The following is a 26,456-nucleotide window of genomic DNA, read 5'->3' on the forward strand; positions in this document are numbered from 1 at the left end:
AGTTGGGGTGTGGGAGGGGCTCAGAGCAGGGGAGGGGTCTGGGTAGGAGTTGGGGTGTGGGAGGGGCTCAGAGCAGGAGAGGGGTCTGGATAGGAGTTGGGGTGTGGGAGGGGCTCAGAGCAGGAGAGGGGTCTGGATAGGTGTTGGGGTGTGGGAGGGGCTCAGCAGGGGAGGGGTCTGGGTAGGAGTTGGGGTGTGGGAGGGGCTCAGAGCAGGGGAGGGGTCTGGGTAGGAGTTGGGGTGCGGGAGGGGCTCAGAGCAGGGGAGGGGTCTGGGTAGGAGTTGGGGTGCGGGAGGGGCTCAGAGCAGGGGAGGGGTCTGGGTAGGAGTTGGGGTGTGGGAGGGGCTCAGCAGGGGAGGGGTCTGGGTAGGAGTTGGGGTGTGGGAGGGGCTCAGCAGGGGAGGGGTCTGGATAGGAGTTGGGGTGTGGGGGGGGCTCAGCAGGGGAGGGGTCTGGGTAGGAGTTGGGGTGCGGGAGGGGCTCAGCAGGGGAGGGGTCTGGGTAGGAGTTGGGGTGCGGGAGGGGGCTCAGCAGGGGAGGGGTCTGGGTAGGAGTTGGGGTGCGGGAGGGGGCTCAGCAGGGGAGGGGTCTGGGTAGGAGTTGGGGTGCGGGAGGGGCTCAGCAGGGGAGGGGTCTGGATAGGAGTTGGGGTGCGGGAGGGGCTCAGCAGGGGAGGGGTCTGGGTAGGAGTTGGGGTGTGGGAGAGGGTTGGGGCAGGGGTTGGGGTGTGGGAGGGGGCTCAGGGCTGGGGCAGGGGTTGGGGTGCTTACCGGGTGCAGGCCCTGGGGAGTGGAGGAGGCAGGTGGTTCTGTGCTGCCCGGTCCTTGCCTGCAGCCTCACTCCCCACAGCCAGGATTCCCAGCCCCAAGGAACCGCAGGAACACAGCCTGCATGGACGGAGCTTCCTGGCACTTTCATCTCCCCCTCCCCTCCCCAGGCAGGGCCCGAATGCACTGGGCTCTGAATCTCCTCCCCCCAATGTCCAGATGACTGGCCCTGGGGCCACTCCAAGCCGGCCCCCCGCTCTGGCTCCCCTGCCCCAGGAGCAGCGCCTGGAGCACGTGCTGGAACCCAGTTGTCTCCTCAGGGAGGAGCTGGGGAGTGGGTACAGGCAGGTTCTGGCAGGCAGGGGGATGGCAAACAAAGGACCAGCCCCTAAAGCAGAGACCCAGGGATTCCAGGGTGAAACGCTGGACTGGGGGGTTTCTTGGGGGAACACTCAATCCAGAGACGAGTCTGAGCCCCCCAGGGACCCCGTGAAATGCAAGGGGCGGGGAACCCCTCTCCCAGCTGCCGGCTCAGGCTCGCGGCAGCCTCAGCAGACCGCTCGGCTGTGGTTCCAGCTCCGGTCCCTCGGGAGCGTCTCTGCAACTGACAGGGCCCGAGAGTGACTGGCCATTCAGGGCCCAGCGGTGGGCGAGGAGCAGGACTGCTGATGTGGGGGGGGGGTTGCTCTCACCCCACAACCCCTCACCTCCCCAGAGTGCTGCCGGGGAGGGAGGGGGAGCAGTGCCCTGCCAGAGCTGCTGAAGAGGCCGCCACTTCCCCTCAGGCTGCGGCCGCGCAGACCGCAAGCAGAGCCGCGCTCTAGGCGGCCAGCAGTGGTGGCTGCTCTACAAGGGAAGCTGGTCTGTGGGTGAGGCCCGGCAGTGCTGTCGCCGCATGTGGCAGAAACCCCAGCACAGCGTGAGCCTCCCAGCGCTTTGCCTCCCCCCCTCCAAACAGCAAATGCAGCGGGTGCTGAGGGGAGCCCGAGCTAGCAGCCAGCCAGCGCCCCACAGCGCCGAGGGGGACCCGCAGGCCGTAAGGCGCTCCGCTCCGTGTGGCTTGGTGCAGTCTGTAAGTACCTGCACCAGGAGCAGACCTTGGCGGAGGGTTTATGTACAACTGTCACCCAGGCCCAGGGCACTGCCTTCGGACAGGCTCTCCTTGCGTGCTCACGTGCTGTCTTTCCACAGGCCGTGGCTCCTTAGTGCGCAGGACAGGGAGCAGTGAGCCACCGGTGGCTTTAGCCGCCTTAGGCAACCTTATTCACTTATGCCACGATTCAACCCCTGCTCCCAAGCCAGGAATTTTCCTTTTCTAGGATGTTGACTGCTACTGCCCCCCACACGGGTCTCCTGGAACCCTTAGATCCACCCCACTGGCCTCAGCCACTTGAGCTAACATGGTCTCTGCTAGCAGTAGTAGGTTGTCATCCTCCCTGTGGCCCAGAACCACTGGGGGATTAGCCCACATTTGCTGGTGGGCTGCCCAGAGAGGGCTGACAGCTGAGGGCTGGTGAGACTCAAGGACGTTAGGCTCCACTCCGGGCTGTGGTGGGGAGTGGTCTCTAGTGGGCACAGCTACGTGTTCCCAGGCCTGGCTCCTTCAGCCCCAGCTTGTACAGTGTCCCCCCCCCTACAAGTTGCCCTGGTATCCATGGGTTTTGCACTACAGTCGTTGACGCTTGTAGGAACTGATGCGTTGTAAGTCCTCCCATTCCCCCTTCTTATGTCGTGCAAAAAAAAACCCCAAACAATTTGCGCAAATGGAAGTCAGCTGTAGAGAACATTCCCCATTTTAAGTTGTTTTGCTGTCAGTCCGAGTACTCTGGAACGTATCTTGGACTTACAGCCAGGACGGCCTGTGTTGCTAAACTCACGTCCCTGGTGGAGTATTTTTGACCAGGAAAAAATCCAGAGTGAACTTTCATTGTACACCAAGCAGGGAAAGGGAGGCCAGCTACTTGGTTTGCAATACCAGGCCGGGAGGCGGCCACGGGAGGCGGCTGTCCTACCACACCCACCTCTGCAGTCTCCTCCTGCCCCCCTAGTCCCAATGTCCTTGCACTGCCACAGCTCTTGGTTCCCAACTCTTGTATCCAGCCTGGGTTCCTGCAGCCCCTGTCCTTATAACCCGGCCAGGGGCAGCTTTGCTACCTGGGCTGGCGTACTCAGAACTCGCAGGTGCGCCATGACTGAAGCAGCATGCTGGATGAGGAGGTTGCAGGCTCGGTGCAATCCGCGCCTGGCCTGGCTTTACGGGTGTGTCGCTTGAGCGATACCAGTAGGAAAAAGGCTTTGTGGCTGGAAACCAGCGGAATCCGGCACCTTGTGTGTGGGTAACGGTGACACTGTGTCTTGTGGGCCATCGGTTGCCCACCCCTGGGCTGCATGCACCGGGGAATTTCAAGCAGGACTAGAGAGGCGGCATTGGCTCAGTGTTTGGCATGGCATGGCATGGCATGGCTGGGCTGGCTGGCGTGCAGCCTCTGTGACCGGCCCTGCATGATGGGAAGGTGGCTGGCTGCCTTGCCTTGGGGCAGGAATTGCGAACCAAGGTTACTGACAGACATGAATGGCACAGACATGTCAGCAGCAGCCTGTGGGCGCTGAGACTTGCACTCCTATTCCTCTGGCTCCCAGCCCAATGCTTTGGCTGCCATGGGAGGGAGGGGCTCTCCTCCTGCCTGCTTGCAGCAAAGGCCCGCCCCGGCTCGCTTGTGTGGCACTAAAGCCTAGCGGGGCATCCCAGCAACACCCGTTGGGCAGGGCTCTTGCCTACGGTTGGCTCCACTTTTCTTCAAAGCATGTCAAGGGTCAGAGTTCCCGGTGTCACTTTTGGAGAGCTGCGGCTCGGCCCCTTGATCCAGTGGCCCCACCTCTGCCCTGGGCCCCCACCAGCACCCCACAACTCTGACTCTGCTTGTGGATTTTAGAGGCGCTTGACGCTTGGTCCTTTACCAGGACTGTGTCTGCAGCTTCCCTTCAGAGTGGCACTGTGTGGCTGCATCAGGCGTGATGAGGAAAGGGAAAGGGAAACGGAGCCAGGCACGATGGCATGTGACTAGCAGGCTAGTGCTAGAGTGAAACGCCAGTGCTACAAATCCAGCCAAGGGGTCCTGGGGGGTGGGCTGAGGGCTGCCCCACAGCCTGTCCCAGCTCCATCCTCCAGGGTTTGTTTAAGCTCCTCAACCGGTGACCAGACCTGAAAGTGCCTGGCTCCCCCCTGCACCGGGGTAAGCTGCCCAGGGCACATTGGGCAATGGATGGGTGTGGTATAAAACCCAGCTAAGACAGGAGATCGAGTGGCTCCAACATGGAGATCGCACCAGCATGTCTCTTCCCAGCCCGATTTCCAGACGTCTCTGCAGGTGCAGCCAGAGCTGCGTGAAATCTGGCACGCCAGGCCCATGGCCCGGGGAGAGCTTGGGGTGGGAAGCTGGCAGCGCTGAGACAACCCCCCCGAATGACTCGGTGTTGGGGTCCCTTTTGCATTTCTTACTGTGCTCTGAGGCGGGAAATGCTCTTGAGCTGTACCCGGCGGAGCTGCTCCCGCTGAGCTTTCCACACATTCCAGGCGGAGACCCCAGGACCGCGTTCTGCGCCTCTAGGCGGCTCCCCACCTCGCGAGCCGGAGGGTGCGGACTCCGACCTCCAGTGCGCGGACTCATCGGCGCGATCACGCCAGTTGTGTTCTTCCCAAGGCGCCCTTCGCCGTTGCGAGCTGCAGGCACAGACTGCCAGCGCCAAGTGCTGAGAACACGAGATTCGGCACAGACGGTAGATGTGGTGCTCTCTTGATTTTCCGTCCGTTCTTTGAGCTGTCAGGGTGCACTGGGCTCACATCAGGAGGCTTTCTCCACAGCCTGAGGCAGAAATCATCACACAGCCGCTTGGCTCTCTGAGCTGGGACTCTGTGGAAACCAATAAGTGAGACCTGTGCCAAACTCATGGGAGTTGGCAACAGAAAACATAAGAGCTGCCGCACTGGGTCAGACCAAGAGTCCATCCAGCCCAGTAGCCTGTCTGCCCACAGTGGCCAGTGCCAGATGTCCCAGAGGGCCTGACCAGAACAGGGAATCCTCATGACAAAGAGACGAGGGACACCATTCATACCCATGCTAGCGAATAGCCATGGATGGACCCAACCTCCATCCACTGTGAGGGACTCCAAGAAGATCTCACCAAACTGAGTGATTGGGCAACAAAATGGCAAATGAAATTTAATGTGGATAAGTGTAAAGTAATGCACATCGGGAAAAATAACCCCAACTATACGTACAGTATGATGGGGGCTAATTTGGCTACGACAAATCAGGAAAGAGATCTGGAGTTATCGTGGATAGTTCTCTGAAAACTACCACACAGTGTGCAGCGGCGGTCAAAAAGGCAAATAGGATGCTGGGAATTATTAAGAAAGGGATAGAAAATAAGACCCAGAATATCTTACTGCCCCTGTATAAAACTATGGTACGCCCACATCTTGAATACTGTGTACAGATGTGGTCTCCTCACCTCAAAAAAGATATTTTGGCCTTGGAAAGGGTTCAGAAAAGGGCAACTAAAATGATTAGGGGTTTGGAACAGGTCCCATATGAGGAGAGGTTAAAGCGACTGGGACTTTTCAGTTTAGAAAAGTGGAGACTGAGGGGGGATATGATAGAGGTCTATAAAATCATGAGTGGTGTGGAGAGGGCTGATAAAGAAAAGTTATTTATTAGTTCCCATAATAGAAGAACTAGAGGACACCAAATGAAATTAATGGGTAGCAGGTTTAAAACTAATCAAAGAAAGTTCTTCTTCACACAGCGTGTTGTCAACCTGTGGAACTCCTTGCCAGAGGAGGCTGTGAAGGCTAGGACTATAATAGAGTTTAAAGAGAAGCTGGATAAATTCATGGAGGTTAGGTCCATAAAAGGCTATTAGCCAGGGGATAAAATGGTGTCTTTGGCCTCTGTCTGTCAGAGGCTGGAGGGGGATGGCAGGAGACAAATCGCTTGATCATTGTCTTCGGTCAACCCTCTCTGGGGCACCTGGTGCTGGCCACTGTCGGCAGACAGGATACTGGGCTAGATGGACCTTTGGTCTGACCCAGTACGGCCGTTCTTATGTTCTTATGTTATGTTCTTATGACTGGCAGGATTTTGTGGAAATACTTTTAACGGAAAAGTTTTTCTGTTAAAAGTATTTCTGCAAAAGAGCGTCTAGATTGGCACAGATACTTTTGCACAAAAGCATCCGTGCCCAGTATAGATGCGCTTTTGTGCAAGAAAGCTCCAATGGCCATTTTAGCCATCGGGCTTTCTTGTGCAAAAAATTAAGGTGCCTGTCTACACTGGCCTTCTTGTGCAAGAGGGCTTATCCCTGAGCGGGAGCGTCAAAGTGTTTGCGCAAGAAGCACTGAATTCTTACATTAGAACGTCAGTGCTCTTGCGCAAATTCAAGCGGCCAGTTTTTGAAGTGGCCGTTTTTGCGCAAAATCTTGCCAGTCTAGATGCACCCCATGGCTACGTCTAGACTGGCACGATTTTCCAGAAATGCTTTTAATGGAAAAGTTTTCCATTAAAAGCATTTTCAGAAAAGAGCATCGAGATTGGCACGGACACTTTTGTGCAAAAGCACTTTTTGTGGAAAAGCATCCGTGGCCAATCTAGACTCACTTTTCCGCAAAAAAGCCCCGATCGCCATTTTCGCAATTGGGACTTTTTTGCGGAAAACAAATCTCAGCTGTCTACACTGGCCCTTTTGCACAAAAGTTTTTTTGTTTTTTTTTACCTGAACGGGAGCAGCATAGTATTTCCGCAAAAAGCACTGATTTCTTACAGTAGGAAGTCAATGCTTTTGCGGAAATTCAAGTGGCCAGTGTAGACAGCTGGCAAATTTTTCTGGAAAAGCGGCTGATTTTCCGGAAAAACTGGCCAGTCTAGACACAGCCCATGGCTGTGTCTAGACTGTACCCCTTTTGCGGAAAAGGAATGCAGATTAGCCACAGCGCAATTGCAAATGAAGCGGGGATTTAAATCTTCCCCCCTTTATTTGCATGAACATGGCTGCCGCTTTTTTCCGTCTCGGGGTTTTGCCGGCAAAAAGCGCCAGTCTAGACGGGGATCTTTCGGAAAATAAAGCCTTTTCCGAAAGATCCCTTATTCCTGATTTTAAGACGAATAAGGGACCTTTCAGAAAAGGCTTTATTTTCCGAAAGATCCCCGTCTAGACTGGCGCTTTTTGCCGGCAAAGCCCCGAGCTGGAAAAAAAGCAGCAGCCGTGTTCATGCAAATGAAGCAGGGAAGATTTAACTCCCCACTTCATTTGCAATTGCACTGTGGCTAATCTGCATCCCTTTTCCGCAAAAGGGGTGGAGTCTAGACACAGCCCATGAGTTTATCTAGTTCCTTTTTGAACCCCGTTAAAGTCCTAGTCTTCACAACATTCCTCTGGCAAGGAGTTCCACAGGTTGACTATGCGTTGTGTGAAAAAATACTTCCTTTTATTTGTTTTAAACCTGCTACCTATTAATTTCATTTGGTGACCCCTAGTTCTTCTGTTATGGGAACAAGTAGATAGCTTTTCCTTATTCACTTTCTCCATACCTGTCATTACTGGATAGACCTCTATCTTATCCCCCCCAGCTAGGTTATGCCTACTGTAAGGAGATGCAGAGCAGACTAATACACTGGAGGTAACTTAACATGTTTAAACTTTATAAAGGACACCCCAGAATTTTGGTAAAAATATAAACAATGCAAAGCAGCATCGACTATTTACTCAGGATGGGGCAGGAAACATATGGCCCTTGGGCCAGAGCTGGCACACTGCCTAATTTCATCCGGCCTATGGCAAGACTTTTCTGCCCCCATCCCCACAGGCAGGAAGCCCTGATCCTTCCCCCACCGCCATATGGGGCTAGAGCCAAAAGTGCTGGTTGGACCTGCTCTGGAGTTGTGACGGCGAGTTGGGGTTCCCCAGTCCTGCACCCTTGTAGCAGCAAGAACAGATGCCGCCAGCAGTAGAATAGAGAGGGTTTATTGCCCCTCCAGGATACAGCACAGCAGAGACGTGGTGTGATTACAGGATTCGGGCCCAGGATGTTTCAGACCCCTTGGGTTAGGGGTCCATCACCCCTAGCCCTCAGCCCTAGCAACCTTAGTCTCTCTCCCTCATGGTTCCAGCCCAAGACTCCCACTGCCCCTTCACCCGAAACCTGGTGTTGGTCTCCGCCTCCCTGCCTTTGTCTCTCTCCCTGGGAGGCTGAGCCTGGGTGTCTGGGTTAATCCACATTTGGGAGAGTCAGTGAGAATCTCCCAGCACAGCGAAGGGGGACCCGGGTCACAGAGCAGACAGCCCCCCACTGCGCCACAGGGGAGAAGGCCTAAGCGCGCGCGTGCACACACACACACACACACACACATGTTGTTCTTTACTTGTGTGTGGCCTACGACCGATCATTTCTGTGGGTCAATGGCCCATGATAGAAATCAGGTTCCCTACCACAGCTTAGGAAAATAATAAACCCTGAATTACCATCGCCGAACTGAACTGTACTGCTCTGACCATCGTTCCCAACCCTGAAGAATAGTGCTGGGTGGCTCCAAAGCGTGTCTCTCTCCCCAGCAGAAGCTGCTCCAATGAAAGCTATTTCCTCCCCCGCCTTGTCTAGCACAATAAAGGACGCCTGTCAACAAGGCATTGTGCCACCCCAAAAAGGAACCAGCTGCTCTCCCTGCCTGCAAGGTCCCGTCTCATCCCTGCGGTCCCATCTTCAGCTCTCTCTGGCTTGTACACCTGTCTAGCAGATCCCCTGCTGGCAAGTGCTCACCTGAAGGGTCACACCAGTCCCCCAGGCACCTGTGACCCTTTGGATCCATATGTTTGAATGTGAGTAATGCTCAAGACCCTGTAATCCCCTGAATGTGCATATTCGAGTTGTGTGCATGTCGTGAAGTTAGCAATGTGAAGTTATTCATCTAGAATTTCTAGTGACAGCCATTAGTGTTACTTACGGGACTTAATGGCCCAATGCTCAAGATAACGATCGGTGAATGGCTTTGTTTTTCCTGTAAGCCCAAATTCTGGTTGGTCTTACAATGACACATGAGCATGCCAGTTGGTGCTGGAATCCATCTTGAATTTTGTATTTTTCCATGGGGATTGGGAGAGTTAGACCTTGGGGAAAGTCTATTTAAGGAATGAGAAGCAATCAATGATCATCTTGAGCTGGCTTTTGAAACTGACCTCCCTCCAAGAGTATACACATGAATAAACCTGAAAACAGAGAACTCTGAATACACAAGAAGCTGTTAGACCCAGGCCAGAGAAAAGATCATCTCTAACTTGAAGGATTTTACTTGGAATAAGGACTAGGCTGAGAAATATGATATATAATGATCTCTCTTAGGGTGTGTCTACACTACAGGGCTTAACTCAAAATAAACTATGCGAACTGAGCTACGTCAATTGCAGAGCTTATTTCAAAATAACTTATTCCGAAATTGGGAGCATCTGCACTGCACTTATTTCAAAATAAAGCACTCTTCCTCTGACTTCCCTTGCTCCTCATAAAATGATGGTTATAGGAGTCAGGGTAAGAAGTCCTCCAGCTTGACTGTATTTTGACATTATTTCGAAATAACTGCCTGAAGTGTAGAAGTACCCCAAGTATACTAGACTTAACTGACATGTTATGTTCATTTTCAATCAGTAACTTGCTTTGATCTGTCTGTTTTCACTTGCAATCTCTTAAGCCCTACTTTTTATACTTAATACAACTTTAGATTTTTATCATCAAACCCAGGGTAAATAATTGTTGCCTGGGAGGAGGGGAGCCACCGCTGTGCATATCTCTCTTTCATCGATAAAGAGAGAGAACGTACAAATTATCTCTGTCTAAAACTTGTATATAAAGTATGTGGGGTTTATTTGGCATTTTGACCCCTTTCGAGGATTGTACTCCTGGATTTCCAGAGGATGTGGTGAAGGCCAGGACTTTATAGGCTTAAAAAAGTTAGATAAATTCATGGAGGTTATTAGTCAGGATGGGCAGGGATGGTGTCCCTAGCCTCTGTTTGTCAGAGTCTGGAAACGGGTGACAGGGAGGGATCACTTGATGATTCCCCGTTCTGTCCACTCCCTCTGAGGCACCTGGCGCTGGCCGCTGTGGGCAGATGGGACACTGGGCTAGACAGGCCTTTGGTCTGACCCAGCCTGGCCGTTCCTATGTTTTTATGATTCTGTCAAATCCCTGTACCTGAGTTTTCCCAGGGCTGAGCTGTTTCAGTGTCTGTGCTGCTCTCTTGGCTGGCTGTTACTCCAACTCTCTGCCTTGGCTTGGGGAGACCAGAGCTTCTGGCCCAGCAGGATGGGGTCGTGGGGTGCCCCAGAGGGCAGGTAGGTGGGCTCAGTGGTGTGATCAGCACACCAATTGATCCAAACTCTTAGTGCTCCAACCTCCCTGGTGATGTGCCCTGTGCTTCTCCTGGCCAGGCTGTGTGCACACAGCCCTTCACAGTCCAGCCTCCTCTGGCCAACCCCCTACTTTTAGCCAGCCCTACTTTTTAGCCTTCATCTGGAACTGCCATCGAGACACCCCTTTGGGAAGCTCCTGAGGCCCCCCCAACTCTAGCTGCCCTCCCATTGGTGTTCTCTCTCCCCCATCACCTACTCTCTTGGCCAAAAGTTGAGCAGGGGCTAGTGCTGGGGCCAGTAGCAGCAGTGACAGCAAGCAAAAGCTCCCGGCCCCTTTGAATGGCCAGGCAGCTGCCCCCCATCAACGGGCCTGCTGTGTGAGCCCTTGATGGAGCTGGGGGGACGGCTCAGGGGTTTACCGTAAGTGTCAGTTCTCTGATGGTTTGCATAGGTTTTCCCTGCTACGCTTTCACCATCGGAATAGATGTGCTTGCTCAGATAGAGCTGTGCGGGAGCTTACCCGTCGCCAATGAAGCTGCGGCCAGCTCGGAGCAGACAGGCAGTGCGGATCCTGGCCGGCTCAGCCCCTCTGGTTTGCTGAGGTACCAGAGGTCGGTACCGCCTGGAAATGCCTTGGCCAGGAGGGTGAGATGCAGGCCCCTGCCCCATGGAGTCATCTGGGAGCCCGGAGCCCAGAGGAGGTGCCCTCCAGGGAGCTTGTGGGGAAGGGGCTGAGGCAGGGCACTGAGTGGGGTGGGGGCCCATAGGGGTGTCAGTTGCTCAGGGGAGGAGCTGGAGAGGGGTCAGGCACTGGGGCAGGGCCCAGTGGAAGGAGGGATGAGTTCCTAAGGGATGGGGCAGGACCCCCCTGGGGCGGTTGCTGAGGGGTGAGGCTGGCAGGGGCAGTTGCTAGGGGAGGGGCCAGAGCCAAGGGGGTGTCAGTAGGTGAGGGGCAGGGGTGGGGGGGTTCAGTAGCTGGGGGAGGAGCCAAGGTGAGGTCAGCAGCTCTGGGGCGGAGCCAGTTCCTAGACCGGGGACAGAGCATGTCAGTTGCTAGGGGAGGAGCTGGGGTGGCAGTTAGTTGCTAAGGGGAGTGTCAGTTGATCCGAAGGGTTCCGGTGGGGTCAGTAGCTTTGAGGTGGAGTTGGGGGAGGAGTCAGTTGCTAGGGGTGGGGCTGGGGCAAGGTCAGTAGCTATGGGGCGGAGTTAGGGGAGGAGTCAGTTGCTAGGGGTGGGGCTGGGGGGAAGGTCAGTAGCTATGGGGCGGAGTTAGGGGAGGAGTCAGTTGCTAGGGGTGGAGCTGGGGGAAGGTCAGTAGCTATGGGGCGGAGTTGGGGGAGGAGTCAGTTGCTAGGGGTGGGGCTGGGGGAAGGTCAGTAGCTTTGAGGTGGAGTTGGGGGAGGAGTCAGTTTCTAGGGGTGGAGCTGGGGGAAGGTCAGTAGCTATGGGGCGGAGTTGGGGGAGGAGTCAGTTGCTAGGGGTGGGGCTGGGGGAAGGTCAGTAGCTATGGGGCGGAGTTGGGGGAGGAGTCAGTTGCTAGGGGTGGAGCTGGGGGGAAGGTCAGTAGCTATGGGGCGGAGTTGGGGGAGGAGTCAGTTGCTAGGGGTGGGGCTGGGGGAAGGTCAGTAGCTATGGGGCGGAGTTGGGGGAGGAGTCAGTTGCTAGGGGTGGGGCTGGGGGAAGGTCAGTAGCTATGGGGCGGAGTTGGGGGAGGAGTCAGTTGCTAGGGGTGGGGCTGGGGGAAGGTCAGTAGCTATGGGGCGGAGTTGGGGGAGGAGTCAGTTGCTAGGGGTGGGGCTGGGGGAAGGTCAGTAGCTATGGGGCGGAGTTGGGGGAGGAGTCAGTTGCTAGGGGTGGGGCTGGGGGAAGGTCAGTAGCTATGGGGCGGAGTTGGGGGAGGAGTCAGTTGCTAGGGGTGGGGCTGGGGGAAGGTCAGTAGCTATGGGGCGGAGTTGGGGGAGGAGTCAGTTGCTAGGGGTGGAGCTGGGGGAAGGTCAGTAGCTATGGGGTGGAGTTGGGGGAGGAGTCAGTTGCTGGGGGTGGAGCTGGGGGAAGGTCAGTAGCTATGGGGCGGAGTTGGGGGAGGAGTCAGTTGCTAGGGGTGGGGCTGGGGGAAGGTCAGTAGCTATGGGGCGGAGTTGGGGGAGGAGTCAGTTGCTAGGGGTGGGGCTGGGGGAAGGTCAGTAGCTATGGGGCGGAGTTGGGGGAGGAGTCATTTGCTAGGGGTGGGGCTGGGGGAAGGTCAGTAGCTCTGGGGTGGAGTTGTGGGAGGAGTCAGTTGCTAGGGGTGGGGCTGGGGCAAGGTCAGTAGCTATGGGGCGGAGTTGGGGGAGGAGTCAGTTGCTAGGGGTGGGGCTGGGGCAAGGTCAGTAGCTATGGGGCGGAGTTAGGGGAGGAGTCAGTTGCTAGGGGTGGGGCTAGGGGAAGGTCACTAGCTATGGGGCGGAGTTGGGGGAGGAGTCAGTTGCTAGGGGTGGGGCTGGGGGAAGGTCAGTAGCTATGGGGCGGAGTTGGGGGAGGAGTCAGTTGCTAGGGGTGGGGCTGGGGGAAGGTCAGTAGCTATGGGGCGGAGTTGGGGGAGGAGTCATTTGCTAGGGGTGGGGCTGGGGGAAGGTCAGTAGCTATGGGGTGGAGTTGTGGGAGGAGTCAGTTGCTAGGGGTGGAGCTGGGGCAAGGTCAGTAGCTATGGGGCGGAGTTGGGGGAGGAGTCAGTTGCTAGGGGTGGGGCTAGGGGAAGGTCAGTAGCTATGGGGCGGAGTTGGGGGAGGAGTCAGTTGCTAGGGGTGGAGCTATGCAGTCAGTTGCCAGAGGAGTGCCCGGGATACAGTCAGATGCTAGGGGCGGGGCTGTGAGGCCGGTTGCTAAGAGAGGGGCTGGAGGGGATGTCGGTTGCTAAGGGGTGTGGCCAGCAGTGCCAGTTGCTAGGGGAGGGGTCTGAGCGGGGTCTGTAGCTATGGGTTGCGGTTGGGGCGGGGCCAGTCGCTAAGGGGCGGGGCCGGGACGGCCCGGACACAGTTGCTAGGTGACGGCCGCGCGGCGGCGAAGGGGAGGGTGCGCGCGCCAGAGCGGGGGGGGGGGGGGTCGTGGCGCCTTTCCGCGGTCAGAGGTCGCGGTGCTGGTCAGGGCGGTTTCCGGTGCGGACCCCCCCCACACCGGAAGCCCCTCCCTGCCGAGTGGGGTGGGGCGGGGCTGGCGCCGGGGCGGCGCGCGGCGGCATGGAGTGAGCGCGGCGGGCGCCCAGCGGTGCGATGGAGGCGGCGCGGGGGGTCTGGGGGCTCCTGCTGCTGCTCGGTGAGTGCGGGGCGGGGGGTCCCGGGGGGAGGGGTCTGGAGCGGGGGGGTCTGGAGCAGGCGCTGGGGGTCCCGGGGGGAGGGGTCTGGAGCGGGGGGGGCTGGAGCAGGCGCTGGGGGTTCCGGGGGGAGGGGTCTGGAGCGGGGGCTTCGGGGGGGCTGGAGCAGGCGCTGGGGGTCCCGGGGGGGAGGGGTCTGGAGCGGGGGGGCTGGAGCAGGCGCTGGGGGTTCCGGGGGGAGGGGTCTGGAGCGGGGGGGCTGGAGCAGGCGCTGGGGGTTCCGGGGGGAGGGGTCTGGAGCGGGGGCTTCGGGGGGGCTGGAGCAGGCGCTGGGGGTCCCGGGGGGGAGGGGTCTGGAGCGGGGGGGCTGGAGCAGGCGCTGGGGGTTCCGGGGGGAGGGGTCTGGAGCGGGGGCTTCGGGGGGGCTGGAGCAGGCGCTGGGGGTCCCGGGGGGGAGGGGTCTGGAGCGGGGGGGCTGGAGCAGGCGCTGGGGATCCCGGGGGGAGGGGGCTGGAGCGGGGGCCGCGGGGGGTCTGGAGCAGGCGCTGGGGGTCCCGGGGGGGAGGGGTGTGGAGCGGGTGCCGCGGGGGGGCTGGAGCAGGCGCGGGGCGTCCCAGGGTGGCCGGGGGCCTGGGGGGTCCCCGTGCCCTGCAGCGCCGCCCCATCCGTGGGGCGGGTCCGGGAGCGGGCGGGTCACGCTGCCCCCCGGGGCGCTCGGGGGCCAGTCTCGAGGGGCGCGGGAAGCCCGGCCCGGAGCGCGCGGAGAGCTGGGACCGGCCGCCAGGCGCTTGCTCTGGGCTGCGGGCTCCAGCCGCCTCCCCTCGGGGCATGGCCCGGGCTGCAGCCCCTGCCGCCGGTGCGCCCTCCGGGCCCCGCGCTGCTCCGCCCTCTCCGGCCCGCTTCCAGACGGGGGCTGCTTGGGGGGGGGGGGGAGGAAGCCGCAGGGGCTGCAGAGCGGCCAGAGCCGGCGCACCCAGAGGGTACGTCTAGACCACAAGCCTCTTTCGGAAGATGGTCTAGAGCCACGCAACTTTCGAGAAAGCGGATCGCGTTTTCGAAAGAGCACCCAGACAATCGGCACCCTCTCTTTCCAGAGAGCCCTGTTTGGAGAGAGAGCTCTTCGCAAAACGGCGTTCTTCCTCGTCAAATGAGGTTTACCGCTGTCGAAAAAACCACAGCTTCTTTCCATTTAATTTCGAGAGAACGCAGCAGCAGTCCAGATGCAGGGGAAGTTTTTTAGGAAAAAGGGCCACTTTTTTTGAAAACCCCTGTAGTCTAGTCTTACCCAGAACCAGCCCCAGTAGCACTTCGCCAGAGACGCAAGGAAGCCTAGATTCCCCCTGTGCAGAAGCCGGTGATTTATCCACTTTGCCAGTGTGTAACAATGTGAATGAAAGATGCTTTGGATCTTGCAGTTTGAAACTTTGTCCCAAGCTAGCAGGAGGTGGGCTGAGCTGGACTGTTCTTAGCATTTAAATGTGTATTGTGGTCCTGCACCTCTCCAGGCCTGAGGTTTGTCCCCTCCGATCCGTACCCCAGCAGAGGTGACATCTTACACCTCCTTGAGCTTCTGCGCAGTATGGTCACCCCTAAGCAGCACGGGGTGCTCCCTGGAGCAGGGGCTGTGCAGAGCTCAGGGCAACTCCTTGTGGCTTTGTGCCTAGGAGGGCTGTGTTGGACTGGGGTGGGCCCTGGATATTCCTGGGTCCTGTTGCTGTATCCCCATAGGGAGCAGCGTGGCGATGTGGCTGTGTAGGAAGTATCTTCCAGCCCTGCGTTTTCTAATAGGCTTGGTTTGCCTTCCCTAGGACGGGGACCCTAGCTCAGCACTTTGTGGTTTTTCACCATTCACGTTTTGGGATGGAAACGCTAATATTCTAGAAGGGCTTGAGGAGCACAGGGCAGCAGTGACTGCCAGCACATTGAATTCCACACTGGTGAAACCTTTTGCTAGTGAGCTTCTTTATAACCACAACCATAGTTTAGAAGACTGTTGGGGGGGGGGGGTGAATCTAAGCATGCGTCTGGAAATACTTATTTATAAAACATGTGGGGTTCCTGGCAGAGAATTTCCAGACTCTTCAGTGATTACTTATTTGAATGACTCAGACAGCAATTGTTTTGCTTTAATATCTACAACATTCTAATGTGTGAGTTAAGGGGTCAGATGATTGAAACACACCGTGACGTGCATTAGAGAGAGTGAATGTAGTTTGGAGGGATGGAGTCCAACACCAATGATAAAATGTACTAGTTCTCACATCTTGACAGATGATCACCGGAAACAATTAGTTCAATTCACTCTAGGGATGTGAGCGACTAGTCGACTATCCGATAAGCCAGTGGTTATCGGATAGTCGACAAGCTAGACGACTAGTCGGTGTCGTCCTCTTCCCTCCCCCCATCAGAAATCAGTGCTTCAAAGCGACAGCCTGCTGGAGCCTGGGCCTAGACTCCCCTGTTGACCCTAAGCAGCAGGGCCAGCTGAGGACTGCCTCTGGCCCTGTGCTCCCTGCAGCGCTTTCTCCTTTGAAGGGCTGTTGCTACACTTCAAAGACAGAGGTGCCTTTATCGACTAATCAAATAGTTGATGCAAATTGCATCAACTATTTAATTAGCCAAATAATCCAAATTTTACATTCCTAATTCGCTATAGATAATATTTCCTTGTGCATTAAATCCATACACTTTTTTTATTTGTACTCAGTACATTAAGGTAGTTTTAATAACAAACCAATTTTAAAATACTGTTTTGTGTATTTTTAATTGCATTCTAGTTTCCTTGCTAAATCTAGGTTAACACATCATAAATAAAAGATTAATCATCTTGTCGATAATGTCATTCTCCATTTTCTACAATAATAACAATGTAAAAAGTAAGAGTCCGAATAAATTACATAATGTTTATAGATTTAGTGTACCGGTTTGGTCATCAAAATACCAAATTTAAAGTAAAGGCTGTAGCATGTGAACATGTTTTAATAATTACACTAACCAATGAGAGACTTAGCTTTCTTTAGGAAAATCACTTCAAGTGAAAATATAGAATAAGATTGAAATTAATTATTTCAATGAAGGTTTCCTGCTTGCTGATTTAAAACAGTGATTTACATCATTTTGATTTAAATAAATCTACTCTGGAGAACAAACCCAACATTTTTTTTTTCCTAGTCACTTAAAATCCAAAACAGCCCTTGCAAGGTTAATTTCTTGTTGCATCGTATCAGCTGCATGGAATCCATCTATGCTATGAAGATGTCCTTCATAAAAGGCACTATAGAAGAAATGCTTATAATCCATTGATTAGTTCCTGGTGACCTCAGTTCTCTGAAAGAAAAGATTTTGCTGTGTTGTAGCTCTCTGTGTATGTTCTGAACAGGTTGTTTATCAATATGTGGAGAGTTGGCAACATTAAGAATAGGACAAACCAAAGTAACCAAATTTGTGTAAACGTTTTGTTTGCTTAGTCCTTCTTTGATTACATTTGCTTCTCACTCAGCCAAGAATCTTGGGTCTCAAGATAAGGAGGTGACATTATTAAAGGAGAACTAGTTACTCTTTATAGCCACTTAAATAACTTAATAAGTTACTCTTAGACAATACATTTAATAGAAAATAAAAGTTTCTGTAATTGTTAAGTGACGGTTGCTATCAAACACAAAAGCCAAGCATATAAAGCCAAGAAATGACTAGTTAGGAATTTATATGATCCTTGCCGAGATGATGCATTCTCATCCATACAAAGAACTTTCATCACAGCCCAACCGGAACTGTAGCCTATGGATTGCCAAACTTTGTAGATGTTTTTGTGATTTTCTTTCAAGGAATAGTCCTAAATGTGAACTATTAGTAACTAATCTTTATCAATCAGCATTTGAATGTTTTGTAAAGTATTTACAATTGTGTTTTGGGAATAATTTTGATTGCCATTTTAATAGTAAGATGAAAGCCAATAGTGATTAGTAAAATTACTTGTATACTAGAATATTTACCTGGTTTTGCTCAGGTCCTTAATTCAATGTTTGTTTCTCTTCACTTAATCGTTGCTCTGGGGATGAGGGGTTCAGTATGCAGGCTTTCCCCGGGGAAAAGGGGGCTACCTCTCACCCCAGCAGCTTAGGGCTAGGTGAGAAGCATCTCCTTATGGCCACTGCAGCAGACAGAGCTAGAAGAGAGGTGCATGTCCCCCAACTCCTGGTTTGTCTGCCCCCCTGCATTCCCCTGCCAGAGTGAGAAATGCAGCAAACTTGGCGCTTTCCCCTTGCTCCCTGATGAAGGGGAACAGCCACCAGTGTTTCTGTGCGAATGGAGATGGGGGAGCTGCAGCGCCCCTGCCTTCCCTAAAGGTAGCGGGAGAGGTGGCTAAGAAGGAGCTGCGTACCAAATGTGGTGATCCTAGCTCCCGTTTTGGAGGAGTTCTTGGAAGGACAGACAGACGGGCTCATGCAGACAGACCTACGGATAGATAGTAGATTTGCGCTTTCCAATGAGGCTTTGGCAGAGTTAATCAAAAGAGTCCATTAAGGAAATTAAGTAGTCCCAGGGTGAAGGCAAAGTTCTGTCCCATTAGAAAGTGGCTGAGAGAAACCGGAGGAATGATTGGCCAGCTTTCTCAGTAGTCAAAGGTTGCCAGAGTGGTACGACGAAAGCCTGAGAGGCAATAACAAGGTGCAATTTAAAAATATTAATTACTTAAACCCCCCAGTGTTAAACCAGCGCGGCAGCTGCAGTGAGCCTGTGAAAGCCCAGGGATAAGGCTGCCTTCTAGCCTTGGCGTGGCCCTGTGGTGCATGTGCATTATGAGTCTGGCTGTAATTCCGGGATGGCAGATTGTTTTTCCATGAGCCGGCCTGTGCTCAGGGCCTGAAGCAGGGCTTTGCTTTGTGCAGTGAATGAGGCTTTGCCGGCGGGAGCTGGGCTCCGTTGGTTGCAGCATTTGGAAGGTATGCGGAGAAAGAGACAGGGAGGGGCAGGAAGAGAGCAGATGGCCTCTTGGTGCAGGGAAGTTGAGTGCTGCTCTAGTTTCTGCCTGGGCCGCAGAGTGCGTGCATGACACCAGGCAAGCCCCAGCCCGGGACTTCCACAGCTGGCCACCAAGTGTGCCTCAGGGTATCCATCTTGAGCCATCCCGGGGCTGCTGGGCAGGAGTGCTGCACTGCCGCCTGAGAGCAACAAGAGCTGTACTCTGAGCAAGGTGCTGCAAAACACTCCTGGGAAATCCGTGCCCAGGTGTGTCTGCGCCTCGGGCCCCCACCTGTCCCCAAGGGGCTTGTGAAGATCCGCGCAGTCGAGCAGTGCAGCGATAAACCCCCTCGTGAGGTTAATCTGTGCCAGCAGGGCTTGAATCCCGTGTGACCGTCTCTGCAGACGGTCTCGCCGTACAGACGCTAGTCCTCGCCTGATGTGCGCAAGGCAGTGGATGTGGGCAGCCCTCGTTCTGGCCCTGCCGAACTGTGGCCTGCAGGACGTTGCAGACTCAGTGGATTCATGCTTTTTGTCTGGACCACCCCGTCTTTTAAAAACCCCTTTAACGAAGGAAACAAATGTAGACTCTGCAAGAGGACTGCGTTCCTATGGAGGCTGCTATCCAGTTCCATACGGTAATTGACGTATAATCCCTCCTGCTTCCCAGGCTAGGCTAGCCGCTCAGTGAGGGGGGCACAGAAGAGATCTCCTCCGTGCACAGGTTATTCCCCGAGTTACCCAGGGAAAGGGCGTTTTTGTACCTTCCTCTAAAGCGGGAGGCCTGCGCCCGTAGGGGGCTGCAAGCAGGCTCCAGGGGCATTGCTGAGCAGTTCCAGCATTCCACACGCTGCTGCCCATGGCATGCTGCTGAGCCCTGGGCGTGAAGCGGTGGAGCCTCACGGGGCCCTGTGCGGTGGGCCCCAGGCAGCTGCCATGCTTGGTATCCCTTAACACTGGCCCTGTGTCACGCAGCAAACCCACCGTGGGGTAGGGGTCCATGCCTGGGGTGCCCCAGAGACACAGGCTGGACCCTGCGCTGACCTGGCAGGGCCTTCTTTCCAAATGAGCTGGCACTTCAGAGCTGAGGAACACTCCATTGTGTAACAATGGGAGCAGCTAGACGGGGCGGAGACAGGAGCCTCCAGCCCGAGGGATAATACGCTGTAACCACCGATGCTTTTAAATGCTTCATAGGAAAAGTTGAGTAACCACCTCCCCTTGCTGGTTTTAAACCTCCCTTTGGAGGCTGCTATTTACGTTCCTCTAGTGCATAGATAATGCAGGAAGGGGCTGCATTAAGTCGCTGAGCAGTCCAAGTGCTCTGCTGTTTCTTAAAATAGCCTGGAGTGGCCGGGCAGGCCTGCAGCAGAGGAACTGCTACACCAGGGCAGTGCACGAAGAGCCAGCTGGTGCCATTAGCTAGACTTCGGTGCCGCAGTTGGGCCCTGTGGGTGGAATACCAGAGGCTTGTGAACAAGCTAGCTGTTCCGTTGTAGAACCAGCCCTTCTCCGGCAGGGTCTTGTGCCAAGCTCAGGCCGGAGAACCGTGCCTGCTTGGCACTCTGAGTGGGGCTCCCTTTGTGGTCTCGCAAAGTAGGGACGTGTCTTCGATTTGATCAGTAAAGCACCCGCCAGGATGCTGCCTCTCGTCAGAAGGGCACCGTGAAACCGTCTGGCACAGTTACGCACTGAAGCACTCCCCCTGAAGCGCGCACAGATCGGTATTCCGCGTTAGCAGGAGGAATTGGACACAGGGTGTGTGGTAATCAGGTGCCTAAGTCACTGGTTAGCCAGCACTCCCTGTGCTGTCCCCAGGCGGCGTGCTTTGCAGAGAGCTCTGCACGGGATGAGTAAAAGCTCATTCATGCCCAGGGCCTCAGATAGCAGAGTCTCCCTCTTGCCGTAGGGTTGGGTTGGTTACTAGGATGCAAGGTGCACGTTTCTAGTGCAGGACTATTAATGGAGTGGTAAGAGTGCGCCGGTAAACCCAGACACTGGAAAGACGGCAGTGATGCCAGCACCACCGTGGCCCGTAAGACCTGCTGGGTGTGTGCTGTGAAACACGTCTGGAAAGAAGAACTTCCAGGTTGAACTTCTCTAGTCCGGCACCCCCGGGACCTCACTGACGCTGAACCAGAGGGTTTGCTAGACCATGGGAGGTCAATATTGTCTAGCAGCATGACCCACTCTTCCACGGCTTGCTGGGCTCAGAGCGGGCATCGAGGGGTAAATTAGAGCTAAATAACAGCATGGAACATGGAGAGCCAGGGCGGTGGCTGTAAACAGACTCCATGGGACTGTGGGCCACCCCATGACAGTAGACGTCAGGCTAACTAATATCGCGCTGGGCCACGGCCGTTACCCGCCAGAGAGGTTCAACCTGCACTTACATGGTTAACAGGCAGCCTAGTAATAGAGGTTGGAGCGGTGCACAAGTTAGTGTTGCTGTGGGGACCTGGCTCCTTTGCGACTTTACTGCACGGTTAGCGTTACGTTACCTCTGGGGGTTGGAATTGAATTACGTGTTTTCATTTGCCTTTTAAAGGCCAGAGGGGACTGTGGTGACTCTGGTGGTCCGCTCCAACCTGGGAAATGCAGGCCGCAGAATTTCACCGAGCGATTCCCACGGCAGGCCCGGGGCCTGTAGCATAGGCTGAGCTAGAGGTTGCTCGGGTTTCAGGCAGGGGTGAGAGTGTAGACAAGGCCACGCTCCCCATCCTTCAGGTCGGCCCAGGACCAGCTCTGCCTCGGGCCCTGCGTAGGCCGAGGAGGGAGTATGACGAGGCCTCGAAGGGGAGGCGCTTTGTGAAGCTCTGCTGTGAGATGAGTGCGGGGAGGGTCAGACTAGTCGCTTCCCCCCCCTTGCCTCTGTCAGAAAGAGGCAGCAAGTGGCGGGGAGCGGTGTTTCAGAGGGGCAGCGCCTGGGCTCCACACGGCGCTGCCACTTTGAAACGCCGCATGGAGCCTGACGCTGGGTTCCCCACGGCATTTCAAAGCAGCAGTGTGGCATGGAGGCTGGGGTCAGTGGGGGAATTCCAGGCTCCCCGCGACACTGCCGCTTTGAAACACCTTGGGGCACACGGGGCCAGCAGGGGGCTGCCCCACTGGCCCTGTGCTCCCTGCCGGGCTTTAGCCTTTGAAGTGTAGCGGCAGCCCTAGGGCTCTTGCTGCGTTTCAAAGGTGGAGGCGCCCTATCGACTAATTGAATAGTCAATGCAAATTGCACCGGCTATTCGATTAGTCAGTTACTTGAAATTGAACATCCCTAGGCCCGACTCTTTGATTAGCCCTCAGCCTGCTGAATGGCAGCACAGACAGGGGCAGCTGGCGCCCATCCAGCCAAGCCCTGACAGCCTGGACGTAGCGAGGGGAAGACTTGCTCATTGCTCCGCGATCACCTCCTGCCGTGCTGAGAGCGGCTCCCCCAGCGTTCCAGAGGCTTTCAGACCCCAGGGCAGCGTGTGCCCAGCTTCCTCCCGCACGTGTGGCTCAGCAAGGCGGCGCCAGCCTAGCCGTGGACAGCTGTCCGGCCTTCCTGCTGGGAAGGGTTGAGAGAGCCTTGCGGCTTCTCCGAAGAGCCAGGCTCCCCGCTGCGCACCGCCGGGCGCTCGCCCTGGGGGGGGGTTGGTGGCAGAGGGGCCCATCCCGCGTGCACGGTCTCTGCACTCAGCCCTGGGGTGCGACACGCTGCTTGCCAGAGAGCAGAGAGCTGTTCCCGCTGAGGGGGGAGGACTGTGGGTAACCGTGGCTAGGGAGGGTTGCCCAGATGCATGTGGGTGCATAGGACTGGAAGAACTTTCCAGCGCTAAGCGGGGGGGTGAGCACTGCCCCAGGTACCACAGAGGCTGTGATTGGGGGCTTTTCAGACCAGGCTGGACCACAGCTGCCAGGGGATGGTCTAGGGTTACTTGGTCCCTCCTCCGCACTGGGCCTGGTCGAGATGCTGTCCGGAGACCCCTTCCGGCCCCCCTCTGCTGGGTGAGGGGCCCTGCTACCTTGTTTTTACAGGGGTGTGCAGCAGCGTTTGTCTGCTCTCGTCAGTTACGGGGAGGTTAGGCCGAGCAGGTGAGATGTGGGTTTGGGCTGGAGGGCTTTTATGCTGTGGCTTCTTACCAGATTCACTTTGCTGCGCATCTGGCAACTTTTTGCGCCTAGCGGCAGAGGCTCTGGCTGTGCCCCGAGCGGCACGGCGCTCCGCTCGGAGGGGTGGCGGGACGGGTCCCTGAGCGGCAGAAGCTTTTCACGACCGCCAGACGCAGCACTCCGCTTCTGGCCCGAGGGCGGGTGCTTGTAACTCCGGCGTTCTCGCCGTGTCCGTCCCTTCAGCGTCAGGCCCTCCCCACCTTGCGGTAATGCTCAGGGCTTGTTCTGTGGGTTTGGCGGGTGCCGTTCTGTGACCGCCGCAGTGCAGGCTCCGCAGAGCACAGCCTGGACTCGAGCTGGGACCAGAGCCCCTGAACCCATGGGCCGCGGTGTCCCGTCAGGGCAGGGCTGTACCCGCCGTGTGTAACGTCCCCAGCTGCGATGGCTGTGGGACGCTCGCCCAGCCCCCCAGGAGAGCATCTGGCCCTTCCCAGTCAACTGCACTTCAGTCCCCATGATTTATTCAGCACCTCGCTTGGCAGCCCGTCGCTGGAAGCATTTCTGCCGGTATCACGGCTCCGTCTGCCCTTTGCTCGTCCTCTGCCTCTCCTCCCCTCCCGCTTCGTCCTCTTGTCTGCCCCCGGCACCCCCTTTCCATCCCTGGCCACTTGCCTCAGCTCCCTTCCTGTTCTCATCCGCTGGCAGGGCTGGCGCCCTCGCCGTGGGAATTCCTCCTTGGGGGAGCCGGGTGGGGCGCTGGCCCGGAGTGGGGAGACCTGGGTTTGGCTTCCTGCTCTTGGGCGGGGCGCTCAATCGCTGGGCCGTGGGCCCGTCGGAGAGACGGGGAGTGGCACGGCGTGCTCGGGCTTTGGAGGGCAAATGCCGTGAAGGTCCTGCTGGTCCGACGCTGTGGGGGGGGGGTCCCTCCCTCTCTGAGCGGAGGCGGCGCTGATCTGTTGCGCTCGCAATGTGAAGGCTTCCCGTAGAACCCGGAGGCGCAGCGGCTGGCCCCTTGAGCTCCCAGGCTGTAGCCCCGGACACGCCACGGGAGTCTCAGATCTGCGAATCCTCTGGATTGACACTTCACCCCCGAAGCCATTCAGGGAAAACCGGCCCCAGCGAAACATTTCAGGTAGAAACCAAACCCAGGAAGCCACAAAGTGAAACTCTGCCCTATAGCGCGTCCCCCTGTGACGAGCTCGGCCCCAGGGCGTTGCGTGGAAGCCAGGGCAGCGCCCCGGGCAGCCGTCTCAAGCGGGCAGCGTGGGGTCAACATTGCAGCCCAGATGTTCCTACTTAGGCTGGGACCTCCTTGGGGTCCAGCCCCAGCCTAACCCTCTGCCCTGCCGTGGGGAGCCCCTTAGCGTGAGCCCAAGGCCGTTGACCTGGGCTCTTAGCCTGTCTGCCTGGGGGTGCCTTTTCTGGGGCTCCCAGTCCGATCTCAGGCCTGGTGCGCCATGTGGGGGTGGCAAGGAAGGACAAGGGCCCCCCCACGACCGTCGCACAGTCACTCAGGTCAGACGGGGCTCCAGTATGAAATAGGACCCAGATTACGAGTCCTCAAGTGCCTTGTTTGAGGCTGGCATCGGGGAGGTGCCCTGCATCCGGGACCCCCCGAGCCAGCTTGGCCTTCTACTGGGGGGTCCTGGTCTGCCTCCTGCTGCCCGGGCTTTGCGTGTCTGCCGCATGGCTTGTCTCGTGGCGAAAGCCCCATGGGCCGAGCGCGGGGGGGCACTGGCCGGCTGCCTGCCTTTCCGCCGTGGGCGACGCCTGGCTCCTCTGCTCCGGGGCCTGCTCCTGCCCCTCGAGGAGGAAATGCATCAATAGCCAGCATCCCGCCCGGTTCGCGCTGGGGCTCCAGGTGTGGGGGAGCAGCGCTGCCTGTCCGAGGGGCGCTGGGCAGCCTTGCTCGGTACGGGCGTGGGCGCTGCTAGCGGACTGGAACTAACGTCCCCCGGGAGGCAGCGTGCACAGAATGCTGCTTTTGTTGCACTAATTAGCACCAGAGTCGCTGCCTGGCTCGCAGCATCCTGGGAACGGGGTTTGCGTGCTACAGACCAGACAGCTCTGCCTGGGAGTGCTCCGGGCGCCGAGGGGTCAGGCCCGCGGCCCAGCCGGCATCCTGTCTGCCACCGATGGCCAATGCCCGATGCTTTGCAGGGAACGATCCAAACGGAGCTATGGGGTGAGCCCTCCCTTGTCGCCCAGCCTGTCAGCCAGGGGCTGGGGTCACCCCGAGCACACCTCCTGGCCGGCAAGGTCGGTCGGGGGCTATCCTCCATGCCGCATGGAATTGGTTTTTGAAGCCAGTTACCCGTTCGGCTCTCCAGCGTCAGTTCGACCAGCTGAAGGAGTACTTCCTGCTGCTGGTTTTAAACCCGTTGCCTCTTAATTTGCACCCCCCCAGGTTCGTGTGTTGGGTGAAAGTCGGTAACCCTTTCCATTGACTTTCTCCGAACTAGCTGTGGTTGTGTCGAGTCCATCTCTTCCCAGCTGTCCAGTCTGTCTCGCTAGCCTCGCTCTGTTGCCCTTCTGTGTACCTTTCTCAGTTCTCATGTCTGTCGGAGGACTGGTGGCTAGAACTGCAGGCAGTACTCCGGGTCTGGGCATGGGCGCGCCATGGTTTTACTGGTCTGTGATCCGTCCCTTTCCTAGTGGTCCTAGCATTGCTCGCCTGTACCGAACAGGCGTTTTCAGAGAGCTAGCCGTGTTGACGCCAAGATCTTCCTTCAGTGGTAACAGCTAATGGAGAGCCTCTTGTTTTGTGTGGGGAGTTGGGGCTGTGCTTGCCAGTGTGCTCGACTTGGCATTTTTTGGTTGTCCCGTTATCCGGTGCTGTCAGATCCCTTGTAACTTTTCATAGTCTGCTACCTGGAATAACTCAGTATGGTCGGCAAACTGTTACCCCCTTTGCTGGACCATTTAATGCTATGTTGAACAGCACTGGTCCCTGTACGGAGCCCTGGGGAACCCTTCCAGTTACCTTCCTCCCATCTGATTGTCTCTCCTTTCCTTATAACCCGTTACTGGTCCCCGAGAGACCCTTCCCCCACGGCAGCTCACTTTGTTGAAGAGCTCTTGGTGAGGGACTTAGTATGCAGGTTGAACCTCTGGGGTACGGGACTCTGGGGATCGTGCGTGAGCTGCCTGGCCGTTGTCGTTCTCCACCCAGGCCTAGGGCTGTGGGGAAGTGGCCAGGGAATCAGGCAGTGGGGCTTGGAGGTGATGCAGCGCATGGCAGCTGTTGAGTAGATTTCTGGTCTGGGACCATTTCCCCCTTAGCCACGCCCCTCAGTGGGGCTACAGGATGGGCTGCAACTGGCCACTGAGGCAGGCGGCTGGACAAAGAACTGCCAGCCTCTCTGAGGGGGGTAGAACTGAGCGGGCCACAGCCGGAGTGCTGGGTCCAGAAGAGGACACTGTTCCTCATGACCCACGTGATGGCGGCGACACACCGCTAGATGAAGGCACGCTGGTGAGTGAATTCCCAGGCTGGCCAGCAGGGGGTGCCATAGCGGTGAGCACCGCCCACTTTAATTTGTCATGTGTGGAATAAATTTTGTTGCGTGCACTAAGGCATGTACAGCTGTGCACCACCCATACAAATACAGGCTGCCGGTTGCGGGCGCTCTGCTAATCAGCTGGGCAGCACTAGGCTCTCTCTTGCAGGGAAGCCTGGTGCTGAGTGATGCCCCTGTTAGAGCACAGCGAGCAGCATGAGCTAGTTCAAGTCTCCAGCTGCCTCCTGTATCAGGTGCTTTTGATGATCCAGAAAACGTGTCAAAATGTCAGGCGGCTCCTCACGGACGCTCTGCTGGGGTCCTGACCCAGGCGCGGACGCGTGGGCAGAAGCTTTTCGGAAGGCCTCTCCTCCCTGTTGCTGGCCCCCGTAGCTGGGCAATAACACAGCCATGTGACCGCCCAGACGGATCTGGCGGCCGGTGGTGCATGA

General features: G+C 56.7%; 1 protein-coding gene across 1 annotated transcript in view; it reads left to right on the forward strand.

Annotated features, from left to right (window-relative positions):
• Positions 1–13,261: 13,261 nt before the first annotated feature.
• Positions 13,262–26,456, forward strand: part of LOC142828102 (inactive tyrosine-protein kinase 7-like) — a 43,591-nt gene continuing 30,396 nt past the window's right edge. Inside the window, exon 1 of the mRNA XM_075925940.1 lies at positions 13,262–13,458. Coding sequence (XP_075782055.1) covers positions 13,416–13,458 — 43 coding nt within the window. The 5' untranslated portion in view covers positions 13,262–13,415. The remainder of the gene's footprint in view (positions 13,459–26,456) is intronic.

Source organism: Pelodiscus sinensis, chromosome 3, assembly GCF_049634645.1.
Source record: "Pelodiscus sinensis isolate JC-2024 chromosome 3, ASM4963464v1, whole genome shotgun sequence".
Taxonomy (NCBI): Eukaryota; Metazoa; Chordata; order Testudines; family Trionychidae; genus Pelodiscus; species Pelodiscus sinensis.